The sequence below is a fragment of the Atractosteus spatula genome, chromosome 2 (assembly GCF_055471065.1).
Source record: "Atractosteus spatula isolate fAtrSpa1 chromosome 2, fAtrSpa1.hap1, whole genome shotgun sequence".
NCBI classification, from domain to species: Eukaryota; Metazoa; Chordata; class Actinopteri; order Semionotiformes; family Lepisosteidae; genus Atractosteus; species Atractosteus spatula.
Window position 1 is genome coordinate 22,681,669 of NC_142707.1, and position 21,163 is coordinate 22,702,831.

General features: G+C 37.1%; 1 protein-coding gene across 2 annotated transcripts in view; it reads left to right on the forward strand.

The window, feature by feature from the left end:
* LOC148839456 (chloride intracellular channel protein 5-like) overlaps nt 1-20,650 on the forward strand; it is a 47,609-nt gene extending 26,959 nt beyond the window's left edge. For both annotated transcript variants that reach the window (XM_088908654.1, XM_088908655.1), the window contains exons 2-6: nt 11,304-11,413; nt 12,588-12,713; nt 14,050-14,156; nt 15,592-15,773; nt 16,475-20,650. In XM_088908654.1, the coding sequence (XP_088764780.1) occupies nt 11,304-11,413; nt 12,588-12,713; nt 14,050-14,156; nt 15,592-15,773; nt 16,475-16,639 (690 nt within the window). In that variant the 3' untranslated portion in view covers nt 16,640-20,650. The remainder of the gene's footprint in view (nt 1-11,303; nt 11,414-12,587; nt 12,714-14,049; nt 14,157-15,591; nt 15,774-16,474) is intronic.
* The last annotated feature ends 513 nt before the right edge of the window (nt 20,651-21,163 follow it).

A 21,163-nucleotide genomic window follows, 5' to 3' on the forward strand; every position in this document is an offset into this window, starting at 1 on the left:
TTAAACTAGATAACTGACATGTTCTTAAAGCTGTAATATATACTTTAGGAAAAACATACATTTGTATTATTTTTATAGCATAGTGTTTCCAGAGCTTATACATCCATAGATAAAACATTTAGAAGAAAAATGCTACAAGTACAGCAGATTGTGATGACAGGGTGTCTTTTAGTGCTTTCATGCAGTGTTTTGTCCCTGAGTCCTATGTAATGGCTCCTCTGTAGTAATGTTCTATGAAACATTTCAGTGAAATATAGTTTTACAATTTACAATGACATTTACAACTGTAACCTAGAGAACCTGTAGTATGGTTTTTGTAATTGAGTTGTGAAAGAATGGTAATTTGGTGTATAACATACTGTATAACCTAACAGCTTTATTCCAGCACTGCCTCTGTAGTACAGTATGGTACTGTTAATAAGCTTGTGTGTCAGATTAAATGAAAATGAACTGTATTCTTTAGAGGAACAGGTAACAGGTTTATTACATGCTGAAAAGAAAAGAAAGGAAACACAACGTTTCGGCTGTGGAGCCTTCTTCAGGTGTGTCACCCATTACCTGTTCATTTGCAATCTACGCATGCTGACGCAGCTACCTCCTTCAACTACTGTATTCTTCAGATACAGTACTGGAAGTGAAAAATCTCTAAGGAGAATTACCATATCATGTAAGTCAAATAAAACAGGAAACAACTAACTAAAGCACTGACTAAATACATTGTGTGGATAGCCTATTATATATGCGTTCAGGTGGGTACCTGCGTCAGCATGCGTAGGCGGCAAAGGAACAAGTAATAGGTTTATTCCATGCTGAAAAAAAAAAGAGAGAAAAAAAACAACGTTTCGGCGTGGAGCCTTCTTCAGGTGTGAGCTCCTTAAGAAGGCTCCATGGCCGAAACGTTGTGTTTTTTCTCTCTTCTTTTTTTCAGCATGGAATAAACCTATTACTTGTTCTATTATATTTGCTTAGAGTTAATGAGTTAATGCTTTAATTGTCATGAATTTGGACCCTTTTACCTTTGAAGCAATCTATTAGAATGATAAATGATAAAAATTCCGAGGGACACATTTTCCTTGCCTAAGCCAGATAAATGATACTGGGGTTCTGTTTAGGTTGTTTTTAAAGTTTGTTTCTAGATTAATGATTTAAAGAGCTTTACTCTAATTCAATAAGGCTCTCTAACATACATTAAGAAGAACAACAAAAACATAATTAACTTTGCTAAATAATAACTTTCAAAAGCAACTCTGAGCTTAATTATGCTTGGCCAAAACTCTTCATTTACAAATTGCCAACATGCAGGACTTGTGTCAAATGAAATAATGGAAAGTATAGATAGCAGCAGACCAAAAAACAGCTCAGAGTCACAGTAGAAAGTTAGTTTCAGTGAAAGGGAATCCTGAATTAATTACACAGACTGACATGAAGGCCGTATCCCTTTACCAGTATCAGGGACAGACTTGTCCTTAAGGTGTTGAAGAGTTAGAAAAGAAACAGCTGCGTAAATCTCTTTGAAATCTCTTTGAAATCCTTCATACAGGATACCTTGGCTAATGTTAACTATAATGTGTAGAATTTACACCTTTAACTGGCATAATCTGTGCACTTATTTTCCATGACATTTGCTGAGGCTGAGGATAATAGAAATCAGGAAAACCACAAGAGTCAGCATTTTGTAGGGTGCTATCACAGAATGTTTAGAAACACACACAAAAAAATGGATCGATTCTCTTTCCTTTGTTGGATTTTCTGTATAACATTGGTGTAAGCCTTTTGGTTAGGTTGACATTGTGAAAGTGAATCTGTTCTCTGAGTTTTATAGTTAAATATTATTAAACTTTCATTGCCGTGTAGTTCATGACAATTATTCAATACTGCACATTTATACTTAACGTTTCCACCATATGTGCATAACAAATGCCATGCAAATTCTTGTCTATGTAGTTGCTGTTTGAAACAACAAGGCCTGAATCAATCACTGCTGTAGAAAACAGGATAATGTCTTCTTAAATGTCAGGGTTTTTAAAAATTAGTTTGACATGTGTATTGGAAGCATGAACATTATTATCTATCAGTATCTTGGAATGCCAAAATCTTGCACCAGAGAGGTGCAAACAATATGGCCAAAATATTCTGGGAGAGCAGATTTCAGAAAAGAGGTGCTTGATTTCCTCAGTGCTGATGGAGTGGTATCTGTCTCTTGTCTGGCCACCAGTGATGATACATGGTTTCAGCAATGAGAGAATTATTTCCAATCATCCTTCACTCCGGCTAATGAAGTCTGAACTGCATAGTGCATGGTTCTAGGACAGTGATTTCCTGAAGTCCATCTTTGATGAGCTGTGAAAGGAGTTTTATTGCGAGGGAATTACTAGTGTGAAGGACAAATACACAATGAACATGGACATAGAACCTGGTTCAAGGGGAGAAGCAGAGGTTAATAAAGTAGCGAAAAGTAGCACCCAAATCACGCGGGGAACCCAAGTGGCCGATTGGGTTGGCTGACTCGACCTCGAAAACATGAACACCCCAGACTCCCTGAGAGTCGCTTTGAGAGGCACTGCCTCACGACTGGGAATGAATCCCTCAAGGGGGAAGAGAAAGAACCCCTGACTGGAGAAATCACTTTGAGAGGCGCTGCTCAAGGGGTTGAGAATGATGAGAAAGCTGCTCTAGAAGGAAGTGAAAGATATTCCCTGACCCAATGAGAGTCACTTTTGAGGAGGTGCCTTGCAACTGGGATAAGCCCTCAGGGGACCAAGGGAACGAGAGTTAAGTAAGTTAGAGCTATGGAGAATAATGTGGTCAGGGCTCCCCTCTGGCTTGGGCTTGTGCACCTCCCCAGAAAGGGTCGAGGTGGCGCTGCCATCCTGAGATCAGGAAAATAGTTACAGTAGTTAATGTTGCAGTAACAGATTTTCACAATTAAAAATACTCACAATTAAACCATAAGATTTTATGTTGCTGATATGGCCAGGATTTGAAGAATTCAAAGGTGTCTAGAGCATCTGCTTTAAAAAAAACACTATTGTTCCACTCCCCAAAAAGGCAAAAGTGACGTGCCTGAACGATTACCGCCCGGTAGCATTAACATCTGTGGTGATGAAATGCCTGGAGAAGCTGGTGTTGTCACTCATCAACTCCTCCATCACAGAGTACCTGGACCCCTTGCAGTTCGCCTACCAGAACAACAGATCAGTTGATGATGCTGTCTCCCTGGCTCTACATACAGCCTTGAAACACCTGGACACTAAGAACTCGTATGTCCGAATGCTGTTTGTGGGCTACAGTTCAGCATTCAGTTCCATCATACCCAGTCAACTGGTGACAAAGCTCAGGGGATTAGGTCTGTGCAACTCTGTATGCAACTGGCTGCTGGACTTTCTTATCGAGAGACCACAGGTGGTGCGGATAGACAATAAAACATCAACACCACTCACCCTGAGCATGGAACCCCACAAGGCTGCTGTCTGAGTCCAAGGTTGTACTCTCTGTTCACTCACGACTGCACAGCAAGACACAGCGACAACCGCATCATTAAGTTTGCAGATGACACCACTATAATAGGCCTGATCAGCGATGATGACGAGTCCACTTACAGGGATGAAGTCGTACAGCTGCTTAGGTGGTGTCATAACAATAACCTGGACTTGAACGTAAATAAATTGAAGGAGCTAATAGTGGACTTTTGGAGACACAGGCCACACACTCACAGCCCACTTAGTATTGATGGAACGGAAGTGGAAACAGTCACCAGCTTTAGGTTTTTGGGAATTCACATCTCTAAAGATCTAACCTGGACTGTGAACACTGACTCTATCATGAAGAAGGCTCAGCAGTGCCTTTATTTCCTGAGGTGCCTCAAATGATGGGGGATGCCAGTACCTGTGTTGGTGAACTTCTGTCGCTGCACCATCGAGAGCATCCTCACCAACATCCTCACCATCCTGCACCATGTGGTACGGCAGCACCTCTTCTCGAGAGAGAAAGGCACTGCAGAGAATGGTCAATATGGCCCAGAAGATCATCGGCTGTGGTCTCACTGAGATTAAACAGCTCTATGAGGACCGCTGCCATGGTAGAATTCTGGCCATCACAGAGAACAGTCACCACCCCAGCATGAGCTCTTCACCCCACTGCCCTCAGGCAAGAGATATAAGAGCATACGGACACTTACCACTAGATTCTTCAATAGCTTCTATCCATAAGCAGTGAGATTGGCGAACACATTTAGCCATCCCCCTCGGACCACACCTACACCATCACCATCTACCTCATTATGATTTCTTATTTATTGCACATCTCCAACCATTGTTTACACATCTGCATTGTTTACATTCAAACTGTCTACATGTTTACTTGTACATTGTCTACTGTTTGTTTGTATATTGTCTTGATGCACTGTTTGCACTTTGTGTTTTTACACTTGTTTTACAATCGAGAGACTTTCTGTAAGTAAGAATTCCATTGCACCAGTACATGTACCGGTTACATATGGCAATAAATTTCAAGTTCAAATGGTAAATTATTGTCTTTGATTAGGTAAAACACAGTAACTGTACAATACCTGTACAATAACACAAAAACACAGTAACTGTACAATACCTGTATAACAATGACAATTTATGTACAAGGTAAAAATCTTTGGAGTAAAAGACACATGTAACTTAAGAGTCAAAGTTACTGTAATAATATTATTTACTATAAAATTAAGAGTGACACAAATGAGCTCCACTGCATATTGATGGTCTGTTGGGCTCACCACCAATCCTGTATTAGACTAAACGGTTATTGAAAATGGTTAGATATAAAATGGAGTTTGCCCTCGGTTCTTGTTCTTCTGTCTAATCGAAGATTCTGAGGTGTGTGTAAAATCACTAAGGTTTGGCAATAACAACAGTAATGCTGTACATATTGTATCACGTATTATGTGTACAGCTTGTAGTGTACCTTTTCTATTCCAGTGAAAAGTAAAAGTTCATTATAACATGACTGTGAAGGATTGGCATGTACATTAATAATTGGCAGAAATTCATAAAGTCATCTAATTTACAATGGTCCTTTGGTCTTTAGCTGAAACCTAATGACTGAAAGATTTAAAGGTTAATGGGGATACTGCAAACACGGCTGAGATGGATGTTGGGATTTATACATTTTTGTCTTACTAGAAAACATAGAGTGAAAGTGCTAATCTAATGCCCCAAGTGTACTTTAGTCCTAGGAGGTCATGTTTTTATGACTTTTGGGCCAGTATTTTATGAAGGATGCAAACATGCTTCTTGACTGTCTGATGATTTGTGTTATGTTTATGCTTTGTTAACTGGGGTCAATGTCTAACATGCAGACTGAAGGTTTTAGCTGTTTAACACTCCCACACTGAAACACCAATTAGCTGAACATGCAATTTTTAGCATACAAAATGAAATACAAATCAGCTGTGTAGGGTATTTACACAGCCCAGAGTCATTTAAATACACATTTTTCTTTAACAGGTGTTCAATTCCTCATGTTTTTCAAGTTTTAAAATTTGACAGTACATAACTGTCAGTTGAAGAAATTCTGTAAAAAAATTAGTTAAATTCTGGACTCCTAAGGATCGGAACATCACATCTACAGTATGTACAGTATGAGCTGCAAGGCACATACATTACAACATTGCCATAGAGTGCTCATTTCGTGGCTCTGCAGTTTTGTAAATTATTAAATGTAACTCAGATTATAATCTCAGATTAAGCCCTGTAGTTTGCATCTTCCTGACAGATCTCTGATATTAGAATAAGTGAGATCCAACATCTACCATCCAGTTTTACTGTATGTTCACCTTGTCAATAATAAAAAGGGTTGCTTTTTTATCATTGATAAGACAGTGTCAGCGAATCAATTAAACACACATGAGGCACCCACAATAAAAAATTAACATTCAGGAACGTTTTGCATGTAAGATAGTGATTACTATTGTTGCCTTGCACCCGTGGGGAACTGGATTCCTCAGGTGTCAGACCTGGGTGCTATCTGTGTGGAGTTGGTACTGTATGTTCTCCACGTTTGCCTGCGTTTCCTCACGGTGTTCTGGTTTCCTCCCACAGTCCAAAAACACACTTATTTTTAAGGTTAAATATAAGTATTATGTAAGTATGTTTTTTTTTTTAAATTACTTTATTGGCCATATACAATTGCTTGTATTAGGAATTTTGTTTTTTCACATACCCCAGCTTGCTCTCCATAAGACACACAGACAGGGAGAGAAGCTGGGGGTCAGAGCACAGGGTCAGCCATTTATACAGCACCCCTGGAGCAGCTGGGGTTAAGGGCCTTGCTCGGGGGCCCACAGCAGTAGGATTCCTCTGTCGGCCACGGGATTTGAACTGGCAACCTTCCAGCCACAGGCACAGATCCTTAGCCACAGAGCCACGTAAAACATACTGGCAGGTTAATTGACTACTTGTGTGAGTTGATGTGTGTGTGTCTGGGTTTCTGTCTGTGTGTCTGCCCTGATTTGGAATGGCATCCAGCCCAGGGTGTATCCTGCTTTGCACCCATTGATGGATGGGGAGGCTCTGGCTCTGAATTGGAAGAAGCAGTTTGAAAATGGATGGATAGGTTATTTTTGACATGCCAGATAAATATGTCTTATATAAAATGAAGCTGTTCTAAGCATTACTGAGGCAAGGTGGAAGACAAGTTAAACACAAGGTGGAGGTTAAGAAAACGAGGAGGAGGGCAGAAGAAACACAGAGAAAGAATAGTTATGCTGTTTTATCTGGTCAGATTGTAATCTGATCATGATTAATGACATTAATTATTAGTTTGCTAAAAAATGACATAAAAGCGTATTCTGTAAACATTTTTTGCATTAATGTGTCTGAATTGTAAGCATAAAGAATATGCATTTCATTACGTATTATGTGCAGTACAGTATTTCACAATATTTTGCAGCCGTTTTATATGCATATGGATATACAGTTCTTTGTTCTAATGCTAAGAGGCTCATATCCTGATTTTTCAGTAACACTCAGATTAAGACAGCTAACCAGTACAGTAGAATTAGTCTTTATCTTCAGCATAGCAATACTTGTTTTGATTGAGTCATGCAGATGTAGACAGGAGACTGAATGGATAAGGACCCGTCCTACTCTTAACAGCAACACATTGATTGTGTTTCTTCTGGTTTCATCTATGAGACCAACACACGTTTCAGTCGAATGGCAGCCAATACAGAGCCAGTGGCACATGACAGCTATTATTGCCTGTTATTTTCCAGATCTTAACTGACAGTTTATCCCAGAGCTGTATTGAGTTACCACTGTTCTTTTGCTTCCATTCATTGGATAAATAGAAGGTTTGAAACAAAAACAGATTGAATGTCGTTGGGGGGTAAATCATATTGTCTTCTCATTTAGTGTATTGTAGTGAGCTTTTGTAATTGGGGTATTTATGATGCTAGCTAGCAGATCAGTGTGCCAACTTCAGTTTGCAGCACATACAGTATGTATGTGAATTTGAATTTCACACTCAAAGAACTACTGAAGTACATTTTATACACAGAAGTGTAAATAAAAACAAAACAAATTTTGATTTAATGTATCTAAATTTCAAGTTCTTAGGCTACAAAATGCTGTTACTTTGGAGGATGTTTAGACATTCTATAAGCACTGTACATGTGTCATCATGATGAGACATTTGTCAAAATCAATTAAATTGAGCCCTTTCGTTTTCGGTATTTCATATACATTTAATTATGTAAACAATGGCTCATACTCTCTGATTTTCAGCTCGAAATTTCAACAAGTCAATTTAGCAACTATAATGAACTGGGTGTACCTATTAAATAAGGAACCAGTTATCCAGCTGGTGAATAACATATATACTAATCCATTAACAATAACACCCGGGCTTATCCAGGGTAACGGGGGGAGCTGGAGCCTATGCTGACAAGCAACAGGCACAAAGTGGGATACAACCTGGACAGGATGCCAGTCCATTGCAGAGCACACACAAACACAAACATGCACACAATCCCAACAGGGTAAATTCTCTGAAAATCCAATTAACCTACTAGTATGTCTTTGGACTATGAGAGAAACCCATGTGAACACATGAAGAACATACAAACTCCACACAGATAGTTCCCAGGAATTAAACCCAAGACCCCAGCATTTTGAGGTAACAAGTCCCCTGTGCCACTGTGCCGCCCTCATATAGCTAATAATAATAATAATTGTGTTCTTTCTGCTGTTCAGAAGTTGTTAGTCTTAAAGGACGTTGACACAGACAGCTTAAAAGAACTATGTGGGTAAATGATATAAATTTATACAATGCTGGAAGGTAGTGACAGACTCAGGTCAGAGGATTACTTCCAGACCAGCAATGAAACTAAAATCCAAAGGACACAAGTGGAAAATAAGAGTTCATTTGGGACGGAAGCTTGGAAACACTTCTTTACATACATGCTTGTGGTCAGGATTACATCAGATATCTCTCATTTATTTGATGGACAACCAAATAGGATGGGTTTCAGATTGAAAACCACATTTTGCAGGCGTTTTGCGTATCCTCTGTATTTCAAAGATTGTACAACATCAGTTTAATGAGTTGCAGTTTTTTAAAACATATCAGCAAAATAAACACATTCTATTTTAATTTTTCTCATAACTTATCACAAGTTGTATATGGCAAACTATAGTATTTTCCAAAAAAGTACATCAGTTATCCATTGTATATATAATTGAAAACTATTGAATGATGGTGCCTGTCTTATACAGATTATATTGAAAACAATAATATTCATTATGGACAGATTCCTAAGGAACACATTTGCTATTTCTCTTAGGAAATCATTCTACTTTACTGTTAAATAAAATTTATGCTTATATATCAATGTGTTCATCAAATATGAAATTTTACCATTGTTTCTTTTATAAGGATTAATAATAATTACTAGAAAATAATTAGAAAATGAATCTCAAAACCATAATTGAAACTTTTCCTGCTTTTTCCCTCACAATTTGTTTTATTTGGTACAATGGATAGATTGGATAGATATATTTTTTACCCAATATTTTCTTATGCACCAAACTCAGTCTCTGGGACTCTTAGACTCTAAAACAGTTTTAAAGTATGTATGTTTTCTGCTTTTAAAGAATTATAGTTTCAACTATACATGGTTGTTTAAAATATATTTTTATATGTACTGTACTGTATGTATTGTAATGTTTTAGATTGGTGGGATTCTGCATGGGCGGCAGTAGTGCAGTTGTTAGCATTGCTACCTTGAACCACTGGGGCCCTGGGTTCAACTTCAGACCTGGGGTGCTATCTGTGAGGAGTTTGTATGTTCTCCCTGTGTTCCTCCGGGTGCTCTGATTCTCACACAGTAGTGGGTTAATTGGCTTCTGGGAGAACTGGTTCTGGTTTGAGTGTGTGTTTGTGTCTGTGTGTGCCCTGTGATGGACTGGCGTCCCATCTAGGGTGCATACTGCCTTATGCTCTTTGCTTGTCAGGATGGGCTCAAGCTCCTTCGCGACCCTGTGTTAATTAGAAATATTACATTTATTCTAATTTGCAAATATATTATATACTGTATTGATTTGACAGAATTGTTATGAAATGGTTACAAAGATCCTGGCATTGTAACCAGGCTACCAGATTAGCTTTCATACTGTACCAGCTTGGAGGACTAAATGTTATGTAGCATCGAAATGACAACTAAATATATACCCCCTTATGTCCTTCTTAATTTCATAGCCTGATGTCTAAGAATCGGCAGTCTGAAATTCGGCTGAAATTCGAAAATCTGAAATTTTAAGAGGCCCAAAATGTTGAAGGGTAGTTAATACCTGTCATACATTATCCTTACAATTGGCTGTCAGTTCAAAGGCATCAGTGTAATAGACACTTTTTTTAGCCCAACATTGGAAGACTCATTTGGCTTTTCCAGTGCTTTCTTTGGAAGATCAAACAATTTTGTGAGCCTGGTCACTCTGGGGGCTGAAAGGTTTGCACAAACCTCGCTGTTCTGAGGCCTAATGAACCAGGTAATGGAATTTTCATGAATAATTCAGGTTGTCCCAAGTATCCAGTAACAGTGTTAGCTTTCAAGACCTGTCTCACGTTATTATTTGATAACCTGATACCCACTACAGAGATGGAAATTTGGCTGTGATTCTTTCCCTTGTACTTAAATGCACTTTTCATAGCTTTCATACTGTACTAATTGAAAAAATATCACTATCATGAGACATTTGTTTTAGATAAGTGTTAGTATAAAAACATGAAGGTAGTTTAAAAAGAAATCCATTCAATGGTAATGTAGCCTTACCGAAATCATTATGCTACTATTAAATGTGTCGTTTTTTATTGTTTTGTTAATGTGAACTTCAATTACCTTATTTTTTGCATTGAGAACAACATCTAGTAAGCAAATAATGTCTTATTATGTCAGAAACTGAGATGGTAAAGAGCCGCTGAAGAGTTGGTGAAGAGTTTTGTTGAAACCCAAAACTCAGTTTAAAAATAAAGCTGTCCAGCAATGGTATTGAAGCAGATTCACTGGTTTCCTTCCCAGAAATTACTGGATACATTTCTCAAACGAATAAGCTTCTAGCACTGGAACAAGCAGTATACAATAGGTTGAATGGCTCTAAGTTGAAGTCTTGCTTATGTTTCGGTTGTCTCAAGGCTGTATTAAACAGTTGCTGAATGAGGATGTGAGATAAGCGTTGCAGTGATGAGAAGTTTGTCATATGCAAACTGCAAAATCCTCAAACATGCTCAGATTAAATCCTCAAACTCACTAATTTCCAAAAAATTATAAATGTTTTGTCAATTTCTTTTAAAACGGTTTATTAGACTAAAATTGTCCATTTCACATTTCTCAGTAATGCAAGAGGATGGTTTTCTAACCCTGCATTAAGAGTAAACCTTTATTCTTGCTGTGATGCTCTTAGAATTTTGAAAACAGTTTTTTTTTGCTGTGATTATACATGAATGCTGCTATTTTCTTGCAGGAAGAATCTCCCTGGTACACAAAACCTTCTGGTAAAGCTAAAGAAAGCCTTAGTACTAGCAAGGTGAACTGCAATGTAAAAAAAAAACATTTTTGGTTTTAAATGCTGTTTTACTTAATTAAATTAGTTTAATTTATTTCTAGATTTTTGTTTTATTCTAGGTATTGCTGTTGTGTTCAATGGTGCATCATTGTCTATATTCTTTGATGCTATGTTGCCCTGTATTTTTGTGTGTGGCAAATCAGAGGAAAGTTATTGAGTCACTGTGTTGATTCACCTGTTGTCTGTGCTCCCCAGGCTGGAAGTGATGGGGAGAGTATTGGAAACTGTCCATTCTCTCAGCGACTCTTCATGATCCTCTGGCTCAAAGGAGTTGTCTTCAATGTCACCACAGTTGACCTGAAAAGGTAAATCACTGCTTTGCCTGTGTGTCCAGTTCAGGCCTGCATTCCAAATCAGGTTAACTGTACTGGTGTGTTAATGTCATTTTAGTTCTGAGTGAAGACTTAATCAATGGTGAATTAAAAGGATCATCCATTATATTTACAAGACAGTGTTGCTAGAGTGTTATGCTTTATCAAATCCAGTATTTTTTAATTGCTTTATCAGAGGTTAGTTTCCAATGTAATGCTTTTAGTGAGATTATGGCATAAAATGTGGTTTATGCAAAATACTGCATGTGAGATGTTAAATTACCAACTCATTATCTTGGGCAATGAAGTACTGTAAAAGTTTATTAATATTGTTTAAAGACATTGTTTTCACTTTCCAGGCATTCACTATGAAATATACTTTTATAATTACCACCATGATAAATATTAACAACAGTGATAACCGTAGTTGAAGCCTTAAAACCTCTAGTTAAAATAGTTGTAATATATCCCCATCTGTAAATAAAATGCATGTTTTTAATTAAAACTTACATAGTAGCTATTGCTACTGCTTGACTGTGTTGTTAAGAAACTTTACCCACAGTTTTGGTTTAGTTTTCTTTAATAAAAACATGTTCAGTGCTATTGGAGCTTAATTATGGTAATATACAGTGTTTCACAAAACTATAGACAATTAGTTCATGCATGAGTTCAGTTACTCATAGTAATATAGTATTTTATTCCTGGGTGGGGACGCTCATTTGACTTTCTTATTCTTTTCCTAAAACGTTTGTTCTTCTTGTGAATCCAAAACCATTTTCATTAACTGAGTAAAGCTGGTCTTACTGTCACCTTGCTTGAACTGTGTAATTCTTCTATCATAGCTGGTATTTCCATGAATAGGTGTTATTGTCTAGAAAAACAAAACAAATGACAAAATGTAATTTCACAAAGATTTTATACACAGATTTCCACTGACACTGATTTTCATACATTTTTTATGTATGTGTTGCTCTGATTTTGTCCAGCTGGTATAACATTTCTATTCTCTGACCCTTTTACAGTACTATCAGGATAAACTGTCACTACCTTCATTGTACACGGTGACACATTAACTAATTTTTAACTTGGTCAGGTTAAAAAATACAAGGCTTGTATTTTTTTTTGTTTTTAAACCGTTTCCTTGTGCTGTGCCTGTCTCTCTTCACAGGAAACCTGCAGACCTGCATAACCTGGCTCCAGGAACACACCCCCCTTTTCTGACCTTCAATGGTGAAGTTAAGACTGATGTGAACAAAATAGAAGAGTTCCTGGAGGAGGTCTTGGCTCCACCAAAGTATGTTAAAAAGCTCCCTACAGCACTAGAACATACTTTTTTATATTTGCTTGTTTGAGACATATGCGTGCATAAACTTGGCAGTCTTCATAAAATGTACTGCTTGAGACATATGCGAATTTAAGCTTGCATTGTTTTGTAGAACAGCAGGTCAGTTTTGAAGTGATCAGGTTTAATTCAGTGGTCTCTGACCATGGTGCTGAAGAACACTGTTCCGGCGTGTTTTTTTATTATTCTTCCTTCATGTTTATATTTACTGCTTAAGTCAATCATGGGCCTAATGTAGTAAGAGGTCAGAAGCCCTGGCTTTAATGTCACATTTGGAATTTATTATTTTGTGTAGGAGTGGCCAACCATCACATTTCTGATGCATTCATTTGCAATTTGTTATAGCCAGACCAGAGATAAAGATGTAAATTTCAGCTGCAGGGTCACTTCAGTAATTAAGAGTAAATAATTCAGTAATTAGAGCCCTGGCTCATACAATGGTGTGGATAAGGAGAGCCGTGGTGGCTTACTTCTGACATAGTGAGAAGTGTAACCTTCACCAGTGGTCTTATTAGAACACTACTAATCAAACCTCTAACCCCCTCCCTCTTCTCCATACTGGTGTGAGATCATATCACTGAGCTAAGAAGATTAGTAAACAGCTATTCCAGATCGGCAGCAAAAATGTTTTAAAAACAGAAGCAACATCATAAATTAAACTGTGAGAACTCTTATGTTCTCTATGTCTATGTATTTGTATTGTTTATACATTTCCTGGTTATACCATAGCACAGCATTGTTATCTTAATGAGGCTACTGTACATTGTTATTGGACTTATTAGAAAGGAAGGGGGTGGTGCAGTGGCTCTGTGGCTAAGGACCCGCACCTGTGGCTGAAAGGTTGCCGGTTCATATCCCACGGTCGGCAGAGGAATCCTACTCTGGCAGAGGAATCCTACTCCTTTGGGCCCCTGAGCAAGGCCCTTAACCCCAACTACTCCAAGGGTGCTGTATAAATGGCTGACCCTGCACTCTGATCCCAAGCTTCTCTCCCTGTCTGTGTGTCTCATGGAGTCCAAGTTGGGGTATGCGAAAAGATAAATTCCTAATACAAGAAATTGTATGGCCAATAAAGTAATCTTAATCTACAAAGGAAGTGATGTAATTAGGAGGAAAATAAAGAATGGATGCTGCTGTTACTCTTAACATCCAGCACTGTGTGTGCCTTGCATTACTACAGTACATGTGTAAAAGTTTAGTGTTAACGTACAACAATGTGCATTGTGCCCAAGTCAGACCACACAGAGAAGAGTGTAAAGAGAGGTTTGTCTGTGGTTTTGTTCTGCAGATATCCCAAACTGGCTGCTAGACAGAAGGAGTCAAACACAGCTGGGAATGATATTTTTGCCAAATTCTCAGCATACATCAAGAACACAAAGCCAGAGGCCAATGAAGGTGGGTTTCTGTGTTATCATCAGCTCCGAATAATATTTTCTGACTATATACTATGTAAATCAATGTGCTGTGATACAGTATAGTCACTGTATAAGTTTGTATATACCAAGGTTCTTAAATAGAACTTGAGGGTCATCCATCCATCTATTTTCTAACCACACATTCACACCAGAGCAAGGTCTCTCAGAAGCCAATGAACCTACCAGTGTGGGAGAAAATCCAAGCACTTGGAGGAAATCTGGGTAACGACAGAGAGAACATATGAGCTCCCTCCCGGATTTGGACCCAGGGTCCCAGCACTGCAGGCCAGCAATACTACTGCCCTGCCATGCTGTCCACTTTACGTTTTTATGTAGTAAATCTGGTATGCCTTATTCCATAAAAAGCTTATTAAAAAAACAGAAATGTTAAAAGATTATTTTTCAGTCACATTCAGAATTATGAATTCTACAGAATCATATTTTGTTTAGTGACAGTGAAACTCTCAATATAGAATTCATTCGGAAGTAAACCTGTCTTGTTCATTTGGTTACTAGTAGATTATTTATCCTAGGGTCTCATCTAGTGGACTCCAGTAGACTGATTTGACTGATTTGACTGAAACACTCCTTTACTCAAGGAATTGTGGGGGTCTGGAATAAACTGCCCAGGTGCCATGTTGAAGCAAATTCCCTGGATTCCACTGAGTTGATTTTGTCAATACTTTATGGGATTTTAAAGACATGCGTAAAGTCTTCTCATAATATTCTGTTTTAAAAAGTTCTAAAATAAAAAGCTAATAAAATAATAAATTTAGCTCCTTCAAACTGTCTTAAAGGCAGTCAGGAATCAACCTTGTTTGCACTCTTTTGATCTCATTCTCTGAAACAGTAAGTCCAAGGACAAATAAATATCATTCTTATATCAGTATATAATATAATGTTCTTAACAACAATTCTCAAGTAAAAAGGACTAGAGAGTCCAGAATTTTCATCACTTACATATTAGGCTAATTAAAAACAACCACATTATCTTTACTTTGCTGCCCTCTAGTGTTCACAGAGTTAATTACAGGAGAGGATCATTTGTTAAAAAGAATTGTACAAATGTTTTTTTTCAACTGAATGTTTGTGGTCTCACCTTCTTAATCTTAATTAATTGTAAATCTGACTCACACCTTTTTAAACATGAAATATGCAGTATTTTTTGTTTAACAGAAAAGTTTTCAATGAATTTAATTGCTAGAGATTTCTACCAAACTCAAAACATGAAACAAGGCCTCTTTGTGCATCTTTTACTTTCATATTGTTACTTAAATGCAGAAATTTCCAGAAAAGTATCAGATCATTTTAGAAGAGTTTGTAAGTGTTTCTACTAATGAATACATAAACAGAATGCTTGACAAGGGAATTGACAACAACGCTAATGGGATGGTATGCGGACATCTTCCATGTAGGTCTGGAAAAGGGACTGAACAAGGCTCTGAAGAAGCTGGACAATTATTTGAACACTCCTCTCCCCGACGAGATTGATGCCAACAGCACAGAGGATGAGAAGACTTCAAATCGCAAGTTTCTGGACGGAGACGATTTGACACTCGCTGACTGCAACCTCCTGCCAAAACTCCATATAGTGAAGGTTTGGCGCTTCCAAATCAATTGTTTGCAGGTTTTGAGTTCTGGTGCTTCCAAATCAATTGTTTGCACAGTTGCGCCAGTGAAGTTAGACAGAGTTAACATTCTATCACTTGGTACTACGGGATTAAGGAAAAATGAAGCATTCTTATTCCCTACATCTTGCCACACCTCCTTGGGAACTCTGGCCCCAGTCAGCTTGAACACGCAATATCTAGATGCTAGTGTTCCAGGTGCATTCTGAACAAGCAGTTTTACTGATTGAGCTTCTGAGCCGCCTTATGGACAGTTTTCAGATCTCAACCCCACATAATAAGGCAATAACAACACTAAAGATGTCTTGCTTTTGAGGAACATTCTTAGAGAAAGGGACAAACTGGCTTGACATTCTTCTTGATTTTCTAGTTGTTCGTCTTAAATGTAAGGCTCCTTTGTTCAGTTTAGTCTCACAAAAACAGTACATTAATTCGCCACGTCACACAAAGGTGACCAAGATCTTTTATCTGTGTGTCAAACACTAAAGCCAATAAAGAAATCAGTGAGGTCTTGAAAATGAAAGTTTCTTAACTAACCCTTTTAAACATGCTCTTCTCTTACTCTCAAAATGATCTGGGCTGTGTAGGTGTTTCACTCAATTGATGTACAGTACTTTATGAAGTAATGTCTGCTTCCAGCTTCCCAGCTCATGTGCCTTTTCTTTCACAGATCGTTGCGAAAAAATACCGGAACTACGAAATCCCAACGGAAATGACAGGAGTGTGGCGGTACCTGAAGAACGCTTATGACCGCGATGAGTTCACAAACACCTGTGCGGCAGACAAAGAAATAGAGCTAGCTTACTTGGATGTGGCAAAGAGGCTTTCAAAGTAAGGCTTAAGAACAAAGCCATTCAAGTGGTACTCATAGAACGTAAATCCCTGCAATCTGGCTGCTGTTGCCTTTTTCTTTCAAGTGGCATCACCATATATCAGTATCATTATCTGTATTGGCTGGGACAAACCTTATGCCACTAGCGCCTCTGTTGTCAAAGATTTTTCTTTTCCAGAAAGTTTCATGTCAGTCGTCCTTCTTTTCACAGATGTGCAATATTTGCTGACCTTAATGTGAAGCTTTAGTGCTTCTTTTGAGAATTTCATTTAATTGAAAATATCACACAGTCGCATGACAAGCTACAGTAGCCACTCAAGCAATAGCTCGGATTGGGTGCCACAATTAATAAATTATTATTTTTTTAAAAATTTCCAAGTGTTTTGCTCCTTCATGTGGCTTGTAAGGTTCAGTATAATAATCAACTTTAAAAAAAAGGTATGTCTGCATGTAGTCACAAACCCATCATTCAGACACGTTCAGACAGAGTATACTTTTTCTTAGAACTGTCCATTCTTGCTCAGGTATAGTACTTACTTCTAAATACTAAAAATATTATTAGTTACTTACAAAGATGTACTGATGATTTAAAATCCTGAACAATCCTTTACCTTTGTCATTTGGTCATTTGGTGTGTAGTCCCTTTGACCATAATTGCCTGAAAATATTATTTAAACAGTCATGTCTAGCAAATTACATATTTTTTTAAATATACAGTAAACATTTAGAGTTCTTAATTTTTTCCTCTTAAATCTGTTGTTATTTTAATTTAACCACTGAAAACTTAAACCCTAACTGTAGACTGTGTCTTTGTACTCGGTAAACATTTTTTCTTACATAAATAGATAAAGAAATTACATTTGTTAGGAGTGTGAAAGTCCAAATTGCTATACAATGGAAAAATAAGCTTCAATAATTAACATATTAACATAGTATCCAAGTATGTTATTGTATTGATTGTCACTTGTGCAAAGTATTGTGTCCTAGAATACAGTTCTGAATATAGTGGCTTGTGTAATTTCACTGACATGACTCATTAGCAATACATAACCCTCAAGGTAGGAGCGCTTGAATTCTAGAATCTAGAATTCTTGTGTCTAAAAATACAAGTGAAGTGAATGTGGATCTTTTAAATTCCAGTGTAGAGGCATTACACCTGGTCATAAAAACACTAATGTAGAACCTATGCATTACACATGTTGGTAGGTCTATATGTGAAAGCTTTCTCAATGTAACCAAATCATATTTGCATGGTGCAGCTTCATTTTACACAAATTACAGTTACTACAGTATTTAAGATTACAAAAAATCTGGAGGTCAGCATCCAGACAATTGTTTAACAGCTTTGCTGCAATAAATCTGATGCTGTTTGTGAAACAATGTTAGTCCAGCCTGAGCTTTGCCACGTTAGTTTTCTGTGCCCAATTTTGGGATCTTATTACAATCTGCAACATTTTTTCCAAAAGCTAATCTATGAGTCTAGCTATGACCACTAAAATACAACACCTGTATATTTTGTACTTACAGCAGATGAAAATATTATTGCCTACATTGTCAGTGTTTAGCTGGTGGTATACCAAACACATTTCATACATTAAAACCAGTGCTTGAAATGACCTCTGTTTTGTTTCACATTCTGCCTCTGCTGCAGTCAAGACTTTCTTTCTGAGGCCTGACCACCTGTGTGTTTTGTTGATAGTCTGGGGACTCGCAGGTCAAGACAGCAAAAGAGCAAATTCACCAACAAAAAAATGTATCTTTACCATTCAGTTGTGTTACTTGGGTTATGTGGAATGAAGAAAAAAATTGGGAAATTCTCATGTTTTTAAATTGCTTGTTAAAAGTTAGGTTTCAGGAGGCAAGAATATGCTTAGTGGAAGACAGCAATAGTGATGGATTGCACACATCTGTAATGATATGCACCATCTAAAATTGTCAATGTAAATGTTAAGGTAAAATGGCAAAACCATTCATACTGTACATAAGGTTTAGTAGTGGAGCAGACATGTCTCAATTCAGAAACAATTATTTGAACTATTTTTAAAAATGGGGAAGGAGGAATATGCAGGAGTTAAACTGACATCCCTCTACTTGATGGTGACTTTTTCTTTTTGATTAAAGCGTCATGCAATCAGAATTTGTCTTAAATTCTGGCAAGCTCCAGCACATTAGGTTTAAAGGTGTAAGTCAGTGGCTGAAAATCATGGCAATCTGCACCAATTGTGCCAGTCAGGTTAAGTAACTGAGAATGTGGTTAGAATGAAAATCTGGAACGGAGACACCCAATGCACATATAGCAGAACAAAACTTTAGTGACAGATGCAAACACTGTTTATCTACTATTATATGGTCTTGATATTTTTGTAAGGTTTGTCCCAGACCATGATTTTTGCTTGCATATACTATTTTGAGTAAATGATCATGAAGTCAGTTCTTATGGAATTCTCTGCTGTGGACCTCTTGGTCACTGAAGATATAGATATATTGAAAATCATCATTTTCAACAAGCTGCACTAACAAACATGCAGTCCCATTTAAACTGCGCCAGACATTTTACAGAAATACTGAGGGAGTATTGCATGGTGTTATATACATACTGTAGATACAGTATACAGTATACACATAATTTATGTGTACACACAGTATTAGGAAAAGGTCTTATATCATACATTATGTAACATGTATTGTATTTAGCCAATTGTAAATTAATTAAAATTGATCTCTTAATGAAAAACTAAATGCAAATATGATAGTGTAGTGATTTTTTTCCAGTTGTCTTTACCTTTTCTTCTATTCAATTTATTGGATTTTCAAAATAAAAACATATTTTCCAGTCTAAATATTTATTATACTTTACAAACCTTTTGGTTAACAATTTATTTTAATAAAAATCATGTAACATAATTGTGTGCTGAGAATTTTGCACACCACTATAGTATAAATACTGTACTGTGCACTACGTATATACATATCACATTTGTAAATAAACTAGAAATCATAGGAAAATTAAAGACTAATTAATATTGTGTGGTCCAAAATTAATAATGTTTTGTGGACATGGTGTATGTTGAATTTGGCAGAAAATGTAAACACGTCAAGCTCTACTAGTAAACATTTAAGCATGACGAGTGAAACAGCACCATCTACTGGCAGAAATATTTATCACTAATCCTCACAGTTGCTTCTCTGTGATGAGTTCATATTCGCGTTGTCCTTGTGTAAGGTAGTTTCTATACCCACCCTATGAATAGCTAAAGATTTGTAACGATGCTAACGTTTGAAAACACCTAAAAAGTAGTATCAAGGTAAAAGCTGATGAATAACGGTAATTGTTTTTAAAAGTACTCTAATATAAGTTTTGTGAGATATAAAAATATAAATAAAATCACTTAACCAAAACTAAAATAAAATTGTTGTTTTGGTACTATATGTTTTAGAACTAGTGTAAAGACAGTGAAATGATAGAATTATATTACTGCAATAAATCCTTCGTGTCTCCTTCATTGCTGGAACTGTCAAGATTCTCGTGTTTGTAGTGTCAAGTGTTTGGCATCAGATTCTGTTCATAGATAGATTAGTGTAACAGTTCTGTTGCAGCTGTAATTTGTTAAGAATTGTGACTTGAGCCTTCCTCTGTGCCAGGGTACATGATGTCCATAAGAATTTAAAATTCCAGCAATACATATGATGATATATGAACCACCGAATCTGAAACCATACAGCAGTAATTATTTTGCTAAAAAATGCTGTTCTACAGTAGGGGGTGCTTTTGATTTACTGTTCATGGATGATTCAATTAAACTGTTGTGCTGATCCAGCTTCAGGTCACTACAACTAAGATACACTAAGGTTTCTGAAGCCCATCCTTCAGAATTCTGTCCTGAATTGTACGCTCCCACCTGATTGATGGATATGTGAACAGAAATGGAAATGCAAACAATTCAGGGAAGCTGGAAATTGTCTTTCAGACTGCACTGACTGCTGCTGAAATAAAAGTGTCTATTTTCACTAAAAGGAATTGGTGTGCTCCTTTCTTTCACAGGAAGTGATAATAAAAGGAAACAAAATCTATATGGAAGTGCTTTTAAAACTGAGAGCATGAGGCAGCTCTTTACCCAAAGATTTGTAGGAGTATGGAACAAGCTGCCCATGAGGCTGAAGCTGATACTTTGCTTTCTTACAGGAAAAGGCTGGATGAGATAATTGGATTAATATTCTACTAGCTACCAACCAGACCATAAAGGACAAATGGCCTCCTCTTGACTGTATTATTTCTTTGTTATGTTCTAAAATGTACGTATTGTATAATGATACACTTAATTTGTAATACGCTGGAGCTGAGGCAGTTTCTTCAGATGTATAGGGATATAACATGATCAAGCAAAACCAGTGGGATTAGAATGACTTGAAAGCTGATTCTCAGAAAACAGAGAATGTACTGTACACAAAGACATGTATGCAGTTCCTCGGAGGTAAATATTATCTCTATACTAACTATGTTCCTAGATTTGTAAGCTAAGAGTAACC